The sequence below is a fragment of the Schistocerca americana genome, chromosome 3, assembly GCF_021461395.2.
Source record: "Schistocerca americana isolate TAMUIC-IGC-003095 chromosome 3, iqSchAmer2.1, whole genome shotgun sequence".
NCBI lineage: Eukaryota > Metazoa > Arthropoda > Insecta > Orthoptera > Acrididae > Schistocerca > Schistocerca americana.
In genome coordinates this window covers 86,449,425-86,464,674 of record NC_060121.1, presented here as the reverse complement: position 1 = coordinate 86,464,674, position 15,250 = coordinate 86,449,425, and the positions used below count along the sequence as shown (strand labels likewise).

Below are 15,250 nucleotides of genomic sequence, written 5' to 3'. Positions count from 1 at the left end.
GACACTCAAAATTTCTATGATTTCAACTTCTCCTGTGAGTCCAGTTTTAGATTCCGATGCTTCACTTCAGGTTTACTGTATCCCCTGTACCTTCTTATTGACGATGAAACACAGAAATTGCATCCGAATTTGATACAAAAGGAACAATGCCGACTCAAGTACAAGAGGACTGACACTCTAACTTTCTATGATTTGAACCTCCCCTGTGAGTCCAGTTTTAGATTCCGAAGACTCACTTCCGGTTTACAGTATCCCTCAAACTTTCTTATTGACGGTGAAACAAAGAAATTGCATCCGAATTCAATACAAAAGCACAATGCCGATTTAAGTACAAGAGGACAGACACTCTAACTTTCTATGATTTGAACCTCTCCTGTGAGTCCTGTTTTAGATTCCGAAGCTTCACTTCAGGTTTACTGTATACCTTGGACCTTCTTATTGACAATGAAACACAGAAATTGCATCCGAATTTAATACAAATGGCACAATGCCGACTTAAGTACAGGAGGACTTACACTCTAACTTTCTATGATTTGAACCTCTCCTGTGAGTCCAGTTTTAGATTCCGATGCTTAACTTCAGGTTTACAGTATACCTTGGACCTTCTTATTGACGATGAAACACAGAAATTGCATCCGAATTTAAAACAAATAGCAAAATGCCGATTAAGTACAGGAGGACTGACACTCTAGCTTTCTATGATTTTAACCTCTCCTGTGAGTCCAGTTTTAGATTCCGATGCTTCACTACAGGTTTACTGTATCCCTAGGACCTTCTTATTGACGATGTAACATAGAAATTGCATGCGAATTTAATACAAAAGGCACAATGCCGACTTAAGTACTACAGGACTGACACTCTAACTTTCTATGATTTGAACCTCTCCTGTGAGTCCAGTTAGATTCCGATGCTTCACTGCAGGTTTACTGTAACCCTTGGACCTTCTTATTGACGATGAAACACATTAATTGCATCCGAATTTAATACAAAAGGCACAATGCCGACTTAGGTACTTGGGGACTGACACTCTAACTTTCTATGATTCGAACCTCTCCTGTGAGTCCAGTTTTAGATTCCGATGCTTCATTGCAGGTTTACTGTATCCCTTGGACCTTCTTATTGACGATGAAACACAGAAATTGCATCCGAATTTAATACAAAACGCACAATGCCTACTTAAGTACAAGAGGGCTGACACTCTAACTTTCTATTACTTGAAGCCCTCCAGTGAGTCCAGTTTTAGACTCCGATGCTTCACTTCAAGTTTACTGTATCCCTTGTACCTGCTTATTGACGATGAAACACAGAAATTGCATCCGAATTTGATACAAAAGGAACAATTCCGACTTAACTTACAAGAGGACTAACACTGTAACTTTCTTTGATTTGAACCTCCCCTGTGATTCCAGTTTTAGATTCCGATGCTTCACTTCAGGTTTACTGTTTCCCTTGGACCTTCTTATTGGCGATGAAACACAGATATTGCATCCTAATTTAATACAAAAGGCACAATGCCAACTTAACTACAAGAGGACTAACACTCTAACTTTCTATGATTTAAACCTGTCCTATGAGTCCAGTTTTAGATTCCGATGCTTCACTTCAGGTTTACTGTATCCCTTGGACCTTCATATTGACGATGAAACACAGACATTGCATCCGAATTTAATACAAATGGCACAATGCCGACTTAAGTACAAGAGGAATGACGCTCTAACTTTCTATGATTTGAACCTCTCCTGTGAGCCCAGTTTTAGATTCCGATGCTTCACTTCAGGTTTACTGTATCCCTTGTCCCTTCTTATTGACGATGAAATACAGAAATTACATCCGAATTTGATACAAAAGGAACAATGCCGACTCAAGTACAAGAGGACTGACACTCTAACTTTCTATGATTTGAACCTCCCCTGTGAGACAAGTTTTAGATTCCGAAGACTCACTTCCGGTTTACAGTATCCCTTAAACCTTCTTATTGACGGTGAAACAAAGAAATTGCATCCTAATTTAATACAAAAGCACAATGCCGACCTAAGTACAAGAGGACTGAAACTCTAACTTTTTATGATTTGAACCTCTCCTGTGAGTCCTGTTTTAGTTTCCGAAGATTCACTTTAGGTTTACTGTATACCTTGGACCTTCTTATTGACGATGAAACACAGAAATTGCATCCGAATTTGATACAAATGGCACAGTGCCGACTTATGTACAAGAGGACTGACACTCTAACTTTCTATGATTTAAACGTCTCCTGTGAGTCCAGTTTTAGATTCCGATGCTTCACTTCAGGTTTACTGTATACCTTGGACCTTCTGATTGACGATGAAACACAGAAATTGCATCCTAATTTAATACAAAAGGCACAATGCCGACTTAGGTACAAGAGGACTGACACTCTAACTTTCTATGATTTGAACCACTCATGTCAGTCCAGTGTTGGATTCCGATGCTTCACTTCAGGTTTACTGTATACCTTGGACCTTCTTATTGCCGATGAAACACCGAAATTTCATCCGAATTTAATCCAAAAGGCACAATGCCGACTTAAGTACAAGAGGACTGACACTCTAACTTTCTATGATTTGAACCTCTCCTGTGAGTCCTGTTTTAGATTCCGATGCTTCACTTCAGGTTTACTGTATCCCTTGTACCTTCTTATTGACGATGAAACACAGAAATTGCATCCGAATTTGATACAAAAGGAACAATGCCGACTCAAGTACAAGAGGACTGACACTCTAACTTTCTATGATTTGAACCTCCCCTGTGAGTCCAGTTTTAGATTCCGATGCTTCACTTCAGGTTTACTGTTTCCCATGGACCTTCTTATTGACGATAAAACACAGATATTGCATCCTAATTTAATACAAATGGCACAAAGCCGACTTAAGTACAAGAGGACTAACACTCTAACTTTCTATGATTTGAACCTGTCCTGTGAGTCCAGTTTTAGATTCCGATGCTTCGCTTCAGGTTTACTGTATCCCTTGGACTTTTTATTGACGAAGTAACACAGAAATTACGTGGGAATTTAATACGAAAGGCACAATGCCGACTTAAGCACAACAGGACTGACACTCTAACTTTCTATGATTTGAACCTCTCCTGTGAGTCCAGTTAGATTCCGATGCTTCACTTCAGGTTTACTGTATCCCTTGGACCTTCTTATTGACGATGAAACACAGAAATTGCATCCGAAGTTAATACAAAAGGCACAATGCCGACTTAAGTACAACAGGACTGACACTCTAACTCTCTATGATTTGAACCTCTCCACTGAGTCCAGTCTCGAATTCCGATGCTTCACTGCAGGTTTACTGTATCCCTTGGACCGTCTTATTGACGATGAAACAGAAATTGCATCCGAATTTAATACAAACGGCACAATGCCGACTTAAGTACAAGAGGACTGACACTCTAACTTTCTATGATTTGAACCTCTCCTGTGAGTCCAGTTTTAGATACCGATGCTTCACTTCAGGTTTACTGTATACCTTGGACCTTCTTATTGACGATGAAACACAGAAATTGCATCCGAATTTAACTCAAAAGGCACAATGCCGACTCAAGTACAAGAGGACTGACACCCTAACTTTCTATGATTTGAACCTCCAATGTGAGTCCAGTTTTAGATTCCGATGCTTTACTTCAGGTTTACTGTTTCCTTTGGACCTTCTTATTGACGATGAAACACAGATATTGCATCCTAATTTAATACAAAAGGCACAATGCCGACTTAAGTACAAGAGGACTAACACTCTAACTCTCTATGATTTGAACCTGTCCTGTGAGTCCAGTTTTAGATTCCGATGCTTCACTTCAGGTTTACTGTATCAATTCGACCTTCTTATTGATGATGAAACACAGAAATTGCATGCGAATTTAATACAAAAGGCACAATGCCGACTTAAGTAAAACAGGACTGACACTCTAACTTTCTATGATTTGAACCTCTCCTGTGAGTCCTGTTTTAGATTCCGATGCCTCACTGCAGGTTTACTGTATCCCTTGGACCTTCTTATTGACGATGAAACACAGAAATTGCATCCTAATTTAATACAAAAGGCACAATGCCGACTTAACTACTAGCTTAATGACACTCTAACTTTCTATGATTTGAACCTCTCCTGTGAGTCCAGTTTTAGATTCCGATGCTTCACTTCAGCTTTACTGTATCCCTTGGTCCTTCTTACTGACGATGAAACACAGAAATTGCATCCGAATTTAATGCAAAATGAACAATGCCGACTTAAGTTCAAGAGGACTGACACACAAAGTTTCTATGATTTGAACCTATCCGGTGAGTCCTGTTTTACATTTCGATGCTTCACTGCAGGTTTACTGTATCCCTTGGACCTTCTTATTGACGATGAAACACAGAACTTGCATCCGAATTTAATACAAAAGGCACAATGAAGACTTAAGTACAAGAGGACTGACACTCTAACTCTCTATGATTTGAACCTGTCCTGTGAGTCCAGTTTTAGATTCCGATGCTTCACTTCAGGTTTACTGTTTCCTTTGGACCTTCTTATTGACGATGAAACACAGATATTGCATCCTAATTTAATACAAAAGGCACAATACCGACTTAAGTACAAGAGGACTAACACTCTAACTCTCTATGATTTGAACCTGTCCTGTGAGTCCAGTTTTAGATTCCGATGCTTCACTTCAGGTTTACTGTATCAATTCGACCTTCTTATTGATGATGAAACACAGAAATTGCATCCGAACTTAATACAAAAGGCACAATGCCGACTTTGGTACGTGAGGACTGACACTCTAACTTTCTATGATTTGAACCACTCCTGTGAATCCTATTTTAGAATCCGATGCTTCACTTCAGGTTTACTATACACCTTGGACCTTCTAATTGACGATGAAACACAGAAATTGCATCCGAATTTAATACAAAAGGCACAATGCCGACTTAGGTACAAGAGGACTGACACTCTAACTTTCTATTATTTGAACCTCTACTTATGGGTCCAGTTTTATATTCCGATGCTTCACTTCAGGTTTACTGAATACCTTCGATCTTCTCATTGACGATGAAACACATAAGTTGCATCCGAAATTAATACTAATGGCACAATGCCGAATTAAGAACAAGAGGACGAACACTCTAACTTTCTATGATTTGAACCTCTCCTGTGAGTCCAGTTTTAGATTCAGATGCTTCACATCAGGTTTACTGTATCCTTTGGACCTTCTTATTGACGATAAAACACAGAAATTGCATCCGAATTTAATACAAAAGGCACAATGCCGACTTAAGTACAAGAGGACTGACACTCTAACTTTCTATGATTTGAACATCTCCTGTGAGACCAGTTTTAGATTCCGATGACTCACTTCCCGTTTACAGTATCCCTTAAACCTTGTTATTGACGGTGAAACAAAGAAATTGCATCCGAATTTAATACAAATGGCACAATGCCGACTTAAGTACAAGAGGACTGACACTCTAACTTTCTATGATTTGAACCTCTCCTGTGAGTCCAGTTTTAGATTCCGATGCTTCACTCCAGGTTTACTGTATACCTTGGACCTTCTTATTGACGATGAAACACAGAAATTGCATCCGAATTTAATACAAAACGCACAATGCCGACTTAAGTACAAGAGGACTGACACTCTAACTTTCTATTATTTGAACCCCTCCTGTGAGTCCAGTTTTAGATTCCGATGTTTCACTTCAGGTTTACTGTATACCTTGGACCTTCTTATTGACGATGAAACACAGAAATTGCATCCGAATTTAGTACAAAAGGCACAATGCCGACTTAGGTACAAGAGGACTGACCCTCTAACTTTCTATGTTTTGAACCTCTCATGTCAGTCCAGTGTTGGATGTCGATGCTTCACTTCAGGTTTACTGTATACCTTGGACCTTCTTATTGCCGATGAAACACCGAAATTTCATCCGATTTTAATACAAAAGGCACAATGCCGACTTAAGTACCAGAGGACTGACACTCTAACTTTCTATGATTTGAACCACTCCTGTGAGCCCTGTTTTAGATTCCGATGCTTCACTTCAGGTTTACTGTATACCTTAGACCTTCTCATTGACGATGAAACACAGAAATTGCATCCGAATTTAATGCAAAAGGCACAATGCCGACTTAAGTACAAGAGGACTGACACACAAAGTTTCTATGATTTGAACCTATCCGGTGAGTCCTGTTTTACATTTCGATGCTTCACTGCAGGTTTACTGTATCCCTTGGACCTTCTAATTGACGATGAAACACAGAACTTGCATCCGAATTTAATACAAAAGGCACAATGAAGACTTAAGTACAAGAGGACTGACACTCTAACCTTCTATGATTTGAACCTCTCCTGTGAGTCCAGTTTTAGATTCCGATGCTTCACTTCAGGTTTATTGTATCCCTTGGTCCTTCTTACTGACGATGAAACACAGAAATTGCATCCGAACTTAATACATAAGGCACAATGCCGACTTAGGTACATGAGGACTGACACTCTAACTTTCTATGATTTGAACCACTCCTGTGAATCCTATTTTAGAATCCGATGCTTCACTTCAGGTTTACTATACACCTTGGGCCTTCTAATTGACGATGAAACACGGAAATTGCATCCGAATTTAATACAAAAGGCACAATGCCGACTTAGGTACAAGAGGACTGACACTCTAACTTTCTATGATTTGAACATCTCCTGTGAGTCCAGTTTTAGATTCCGATGACTCACTTCCCGTTTACAGTATCCCTTAAACCTTTTTATTGACGGTGAAACAAAGAAATTGCATCCGAATTTAATACAAAAACACAATGCCGACTTAAGTACAAGAGGACTGACACTCTAACTTTCTATGATTTGAACCTCTCCTGTGAGTCCTGTTTTAGATTCCGAAGCTTCACTTCAGGTTTACTGTATACCTTGGACTTTCTTATTGACGATGAAACACAGAAATTGCATCCGTATTTAATACAAATGGCACAATGCCGTCTTAAGTACAAGAGGACTGCCACATTAACTTTCTATGATTTGAACCTCTCCTGTGAGTCCAGTTTTAGATTCCGATGCTTCACTTCAGGTTTACTGTATACCTTGGACCTTCTTATTGACGATGAAACACAGAAATTGCATCCGAATTTAATACAAAAGGCACAATGCCGACTTAAGTACAGGAGGACTGACACTCTAGCTTTCTATGGTTTGAACCTCTCCTGTGAATCCAGTTTTAGATTCCAATGCTTCACTTCAGGTTTACTCTATCCCTTGGACCTTCTTATTGACGATGAAAGACAGAAATTGCATCCGAATTTAATACAAAAGGCACAATGCCGACTTATGTACACGAGGACTGACACTCTAACTTTCTATGATTTGAACCTCTCCTGTGAGTCCAGTTTTAGATTCCGATGCGTCACTGCAGGTTTACTGTATCCTTTGGACCTTCTTATTGACGATGAACCACAGACATTGCATCCGAATTTAATACAAAAGGCACAATGCCGACTTAAGTACAAGAGGACTGACACTCTAAATTTCTATTATTTGAACCCCTCCTGTGAGTCCAGTTTTAGATTCCGATGCTTCACTTCAGGTTTACTGTATACCTTGGACCTTCTTATTGACGATGAAACACAGAAATTGCATCCGAATTTAATACAAAAGGCACAATGCCGACTTAGGTACAAGAGGACTGACACTGTAACTATCTATGATTTGAACCTCTCATGTCAGTCCAGTGTTGGATGCCGATGCTTCACTTCAGGTTTTCTGTATACCTTGGACCTACTTATTGCCGATGAAACACCGAAATTTCATCCGATTTTAATACAAAAGGCACAATGCCGACTTAAGTACCAGAGGACTGACACTCTAACTTTCTATGATTTGAACCACTCCTGTGAGCCCTGTTTTAGATTCCGATGCTTCACTTCAGGTTTACTGTATACCTTAGACCTTCTCATTGACGATGAAACACAGAAATTGCATCCGAATTTAATGCAAAAGGCACAATGCCGACTTAAGTACAAGAGGACTGACACACAAAGTTTCTATGATTTGAACCTATCCGGTGAGTCCTGTTTTACATTTCGATGCTTCACTGCAGGTTTACTGTATCCCTTGGACCTTCTAATTGACGATGAAACACAGAACTTGCATCCGAATTTAATACAAAAGGCACAATGAAGACTTAAGTACAAGAGGACTGACACTCTAACCTTCTATGATTTGAACCTCTCCTGTGAGGCCAGTTTTAGATTCCGATGCTTCACTTCAGGTTTATTGTATCCCTTGGTCCTTCTTACTGACGATGAAACACAGAAATTGCATCCGAACTTAATACAAAGGGCACAATGCCGACTTAAGTACAAGAGGACTGACACACAAAGTTTCTATGATTTGAACCTATCCGGTGAGTCCTGTTTTAGATTCCGAAGCTTCACTTCAGGTTTACTGTATACCTTGGACTTTCTTATTGACGATGAAACACAGAAATTGCATCCGAATTTAATACAAATGGCACAATGCCGACTTAAGTACAAGAGGACTGCCACTCTACCTTTCTATGATTTGAACCTCTCCTGTGAGTCCAGTTTTAGATTCCGATGCTTCACTTCAGGTTTACTGTATACCTTGGACCTTCTTATTGACGATGAAACACAGAAATTGCATCCGAATTTAATACAAATAGCACAATGCCGACTTAAGTACAGGAGGACTGACACTCTAGCTTTCTATGGTTTGAACCTCTCCTGTGAATCCAGTTTTAGATTCCAATGCTTCACTTCAGGTTTACTCTATCCCTTGGACCTTCTTATTGACGATGAAAGACATAAATTGCATCCGAATTTAATACAAAAGGCACAATGCCGACTTATGTACACGAGGACTGACACTCTAACTTTCTATGATTTGAACCTCTCCTGTGAGTCCAGTTTTAGATTCCGATGCGTCACTGCAGGTTTACTGTATCCCTTGGACTTTCTTATTGACGATGAACCACAGACATTGCATCCGAATTTAATACAAAACGCACAATGCCGACTTAAGTACAAGAGGACTGACACTCTAACTTTCTATTATTTGAACCCCTCCTGTGAGTCCAGTTTTAGATTCCGATGCTTCACTTCAGGTTTACTGTATACCTTGGACCTTCTTATTGACGATGAAACACAGAAATTGCATCCGAATTTAATACAAAAGGCACAATGCCAACTTAGGTACAAGAGGACTGACACTCTAACTTTCTATGATTTGAACCTCTCATGTCAGTCCAGTGTTGGATGCCGATGCTTCACTTCAGGTTTTCTGTATACCTTGGACCTTCTTATTGCCGATGAAACACCGAAATTTCATCCGATTTTAATACAAAAGGCACAATGCCGACTTAAGTACCAGAGGACTGACACTCTAACTTTCTATGATTTGAACCACTCCTGTGAGTCCTGTTTTAGATTCCGATGCTTCACTTCAGGTTTACTGTATACCTTAGACCTTCTTATTGACGATGAAACACAGAAATTGCATCCGAATTTTATGCAAAAGGCACAATGCCGACTTAAGTACAAGAGGACTGACACACAAAGTTTCTATGATTTGAACCTATCCGGTGAGTCCTGTTTTACATTTCGATGCTTGACTCCAGGTTTACTGTATCCCTTGGACCTTCTTATTGACGATGAAACACAGAACTTGCATCCGAATTTAATACAAAAGGCACAATGAAGACTTAAGTACAAGAGGACTGACACTCCAACCTTCTATGATTTGAACCTCTCCTGTGAGTCCAGTTTTAGATTCCGATGCTTCACTTCAGGTTTATTGTATCCCTTGGTCTTTCTTACTGACGATGAAACACAGAAATTGCATTCGAACTTAATACAAAAGGCACAATGCCGACTTAGGTACATGAGGACTGACACTCTAACTTTCTATGATTTGAACCACTCCTGTGAATCCTATTTTAGAATCCGATGCTTCACTTCAGGTTTACTATACACCTTGGACCTTCTAATTGACGATGAAACACAGAAATTGCATCCGAATTTAATACAAAAGGCACAATGCCGACTTAGGTACAAGAGGACTGACACTCTAACTTTCTATGATTTGAACCTCTACTTATGTGTTCAGTTTTATATTCCGATGCTTCATTTCAGGTTTACTGTATCCCTTGGACCTTCTTATTGACGATGAACCACAGACATTGCATCCGAATTTAATACAAAACGCACAATGCCGACTTAAGTACAAGAGGACTGACACTCTAACTTTCTATTATTTGAACCCCTCCTGTGAGTCCAGTTTTAGATTCCGATGCTTCACTTCAGGTTTACTGTATACCTTGGACCTTCTTATTGACGATGAAACACAGAAATTGCATCCGAATTTAATACAAAAGGCACAATGCCGACTTAGGTACAAGAGGACTGACACTCTAACTATCTATGATTCGAACCTCTACTTATGTGTCCAGTTTTATATTCCGATGCTTCACTTCAGGTTTACTGAATACCTTCGATCTTCTCATTGACGATGAAACACAGAAATTGCATCCGAAATTAATACTAATGGCACAATGCCGACTTAAGAACAAGAGGACGAACACTCTAACTTTCTATGATTTGGACCTCTCCTGTGAGTCCAGTTTTAGATTACGATGCTTCACATCAGGTTTACTGTATCCCTTGGGCCTTCTTATTGACGATAAAACACAGAAATTGCATCCGAATTTAATACAAAAGGCAGAATGCCGACTTAAGTACAAGAGGACTGACACTCTAACTTTCTATGATTTGAACATCTCCTGTGAGTCCAGTTTTAGATTTAGATGACTCACTTCCCGTTTACAGTATCCCTTAAACCTTCTTATTGACGGTGAAACAAAGAAATTGCATCCGAATTTAATACAAAAGCACAACGCCGACTTAAGTACAAGAGGACCGACACTCTAACTTTCTGTGATTTGAACCTCTCCTGTGAGTCCTGTATTAGATTCCGAAGCTTCACTTCAGGTTTACTGTATACCTTGGACCTTCTTATTGATGATGAAACACAGAAATTGCATCCGAATTTAATACAAATATCACAATGCCGACTTAAGTACAAGAGGACTGACACTCTAACTTTCTATGATTTGAACCTCTCCTGTGAGTCCAGTTTTAGATTCCGATGCTTCACTTCAGGTTTACTGTATACCTTGGACCTTCTTATTGACGATGAAACACAGAAATTGCATCCGAATTTAATACAAATAGCACAATGCCGACTTAAGTACAGGAGGACTGACACTCTAGCTTTCTATGGTTTGAACCTCTCCTGTGAATCCAGTTTTAGATTCCGATGCTTCACTTCAGGTTTACTCTATCCCTTGGACCTTCTTATTGACGATGAAACACAGAAATTGCATCCGAATTTAATACAAAAGGCACAATGCCGACTTATGTACACGAGGACTGACACTCTAACTTTCTTTGATTTGGACCTCTCCTGTGAGTCCAGTTTTCGATTCCGATGCTTCACTGCAGGTTTACTGTATCCCTTGGACCTTCTTATTGACGATGAAACACAGACATTGCATCCGAATTTAATACAAAACGCACAATGCCGACTTAAGTACAAGATAACTGACACTCTAACTTTCTATTATTTGAACCCCTCCTGTGAGTCCAGTTTTAGATTCCGATGCTTCACTTCAGGTTTACTGTATACCTTGGACCCTCTTATTGACGATGAAACACAGAAATTGCATCCGAATTTAATACAAAAGGCACAATGCCGACTTAGGTACAAGAGGACTGACACTCTAACTTTCTATGATTTGAACCTCTCATGTCAGTCCAGTGTTGGATGCCGATGCTTCACTTCAGGTTTACTGTATACCTTGGACCTTCTTATTGCCGATGAAACACCGAAATTTCATCCGATTTTAATACAAAAGGCACAATGCTGACTTAAGTACCAGAGGACTGACACTCTAACTTTCTATGATTTGAACCATTCCTGTGAGTCCTGTTTTAGATTCCGATGCTTCACTTCAGGTTTACTGTATACCTTAGACCTTCTTATTGACGATGAAACACAGAAATTGCGTCCGAATTTAATACAAATGGCACAATGCCGACTTAAGTACATGAGGACTGACACTCTAACTTTCTATGATTTGAACCTCTCCTGTGAGTCCAGTTTTAGATTCCGATGCTTCACTGCAGGTTTACTGTATACCTTGGACTTTCTTATTGACGATGAAAGACAGAAATTGCATCCGAATTTAAGGGGGGACGTACACGAAACTGCAGTAATTTTAAAAGTATTTTATAAAACTCTAATTTTTTAAGATAATCAATCCAAATTTGGTACAGTTATTAAGAAATGTTATGCGCATATGAACCTAAATTTTCATTTTTATTGACCTTTTACATCTTTAATTATTAACAATTAATTTTTTTTCAACAATGTAATTACAAATGTTCCTTTTTTGAGAAAACTGTGAGAGCAATGTTAATGAATTTTTGTACACACTTTCATACCAAATAATTACAAAACTCTGTGGAGCAGAATTTTTATATCTTCTTTTGTTCAGTTTTTACGGGTCTCCCAATTTCCCTGAAAAATAATATATCAAATTTAAGGAATATTTTCTACCATAAATACCTTACTATTTTATTAAATGAAAATTCCTTCCACAGAATTTTTCACTATAGTACTGACTAGTCATATACCAAATTTCACTTCTCTACCTTTTGTGGTTTTTGAGAAAAAGGTACATAAAGTTATAAAAATGTAAGTTACGGGAAAACTGAATCAATGATTTGATAGTGTTTGTATTAGGTCTTACCGTCTCTGTGTGAACTAGTGCAAGCCATATGCATACTCCTCTTCATCTGCAAGCAGTCTCTTCTTTGCTTGTCTTCTTTGGTTAACCTGCTGTTCAATTTTATTGGCTGTAATATCAGCCGCAGCAACTCTTTTGTCATCGATGTCCTTCAATATTGAATAGGTGAAAGCTCCTGGATGAAATCCTAGCCTCTGTAGAGTTTTTATTCTTCCAAGATTACCATTGTTAAAAACTAAACAAGCATCATATGCAGCAATTTCAACAATAATTGTTGAAACAAATGTTGTTTTTGGGCAACGTTTCCAAATCAGTGAGTTGTAACTTTCATTAGGGTTTTGTGTCTTTCCATGCACACACTTTCGTAGGAGGTCTGGCTCTGCTAAACACCTAAATGTTGGTTTTATAGCACTTAAAACAGCCACAGGTAAACTGTGCTTGTGTGAATAGTTCATGCCATCACGCTCAGCCTGCTTGAATTTGCACCACGATATGTCACACAAATTATGTACAGGTTTGTCATCTGTGGATAGTTTATGAAAATAAATAGACCACACAGCCTTCTGCATGTTATTCAAATTTCCACTGTTGTCCCTTATTGCCTTGCCATAGTACACTTGTAAAGAATGAATTTCTTTGTCTGTGAGTCTGTTGGGACCACCTAAAAGTTTTCCATCCTCAAGTTTCCTGCCCTTCAATTCACGTTTCAATTTTAAAAGTCTGCCTCCCATTCGTTTTTGCACATGTCCAACACATTCCAACTTTTCTATAGCACAATGGGGACCATAAGGTTCACTTTCCAAAACAGTTTTGAAGGAGCTGGAGTCACCATCACCAAGGTATTTTGTGTATCTAACACCGTACTTTTCCACACTTCGATGGAACATAAGTTTCATAGCTGCAGGTTCCATTCCACCACTAGAACCAGAATAATTTCTACAGCACACTTTCTTGTGTTCAACCTGCCACTTATTTTCTTCCACTTCACCAGCTCTCTTTCCGAGTACACAGCTATAGCAATATTTGCTCATTACCTGAACGTCAAGAATTTTTCCAGTATCAACACTAATGACAGATGATACTCCATACAGTGATGTATGTCCACGCTTCATCCACGTTCCATCACATGACACACACAAATCGGTGTCTGGCGTGTTATCTGCTTCTGTCTTTAGTTCACTATTCATCTTCACAGCTTCCTTTGCAGAGGACTTCAAGTTTTCTTCCACTTCCTCTTGAAGAGCACTTAGCAGTGTTTTATTTCCAGTGGTGTACCTAGCACTTGGTTGTGGCATGTTCATGATCCCACAAAACAGTCTGGTACCTTCCCTGCCTATGCCCAAACATCTCATGCCATATATTAAACGCATATTTGCTTCATATATCCGGTTACTTGATGCCGAAGTTCTAAAAGCAGTGTCTGAATGACAGCTTTCACAAGTAAGATGCAACATACACACTATTCCAATTCTGTTTTCTTCGTCATATAATCTCAAACTTTTTGCACCACAGTCAGCACATACACAAGCAGATGATATAATATCAGATAGTATTTTCAAATCAATAAGCCTAAAACCACTAGTAGCTTGAGTGTCTGAGCCACAATCATCAAGTGATTGACAGCTGTCAATTTTCCTTCTCGAAGCACTCGCTTTCTTGGTTGAAGTATCGTTTCCATTTGTTATTATGGGGCTGGTTTTCAAGTTGTCTTTACTACATCGAGAAGCTTGACACTTTCTAACCTTTTTAAACACCTTACTAGAACGCGGCATGCTGCAAAATATAATAACAAGTCTACTTACAACTTTCGTAAAAATGTATTCCAAACAAACACTCGTAAACAAACGCTATAAATCAAAGAATATAAAACCAGCGGCAGAGATATTATTCCACAGCCTTCTTGATGTAGTACACAAACGTTCCCTGCATTGTGACTGCACAAAACTGGAAAAAAACGCAGTATAAATAGATATACGAGAGGATGAAGACCAAGATGGGGGGGCGTCGCCCTGTGCAAGCTATTACAAATTATTATTTTTTTCCCCCTTAGAAGCGGAATTGGAACGTAATATTTGGTAATTGAAATTTCAATACCATGTAGTAAATGAAGAGCCAATAAAATTTTTTTCACAAATTTGGTCATTTTCATGTACGTCCCCCCTTAATACAAAAGGCACAATGCCGACTTAAGTACAAGAGGACTGACACTCTAACTTTCTATGATTTGAACCTCTCCTGTGAGTCCTGTTTTAAATTCCGATGCTTTACTTCATGTTTACTGTATACCTTGGACCTTCTTATTGACGATGAAACACAGAAATTGCATCCGAATTTAATACAAATGGCACAATGCCGACTTAAGTACAAGAGGAATGACACGCTAACTTTCTATGATTTGAACCTCTCCTGTGAGTCCAGTTTTAG

General features: G+C 39.0%; 1 protein-coding gene across 1 annotated transcript; it reads right to left on the bottom strand.

Moving 5' to 3' along the window:
- Positions 1–12,537: 12,537 nt before the first annotated feature.
- On the bottom strand, positions 12,538–14,829 carry LOC124606795. The gene is made up of 2 exons (XM_047138864.1): positions 12,830–14,829; positions 12,538–12,597 (listed from the first exon to the last, which is right to left on the bottom strand). Exon 1 carries the CDS (start codon positions 14,596–14,598, stop codon positions 12,844–12,846), a length of 1,755 nt encoding a protein of 584 aa, XP_046994820.1. The 5' UTR covers positions 14,599–14,829; the 3' UTR covers positions 12,538–12,597; positions 12,830–12,843.
- Positions 14,830–15,250: the final 421 nt, after the last annotated feature.

Bases quoted from the DNA above. Each gene is read 5' to 3' on its own strand.
- LOC124606795 (XM_047138864.1), bottom strand. From the start codon at position 14,598: ATGCCGCGTTCTAGTAAGGTGTTTAAAAAGGTTAGAAAGTGTCAAGCT.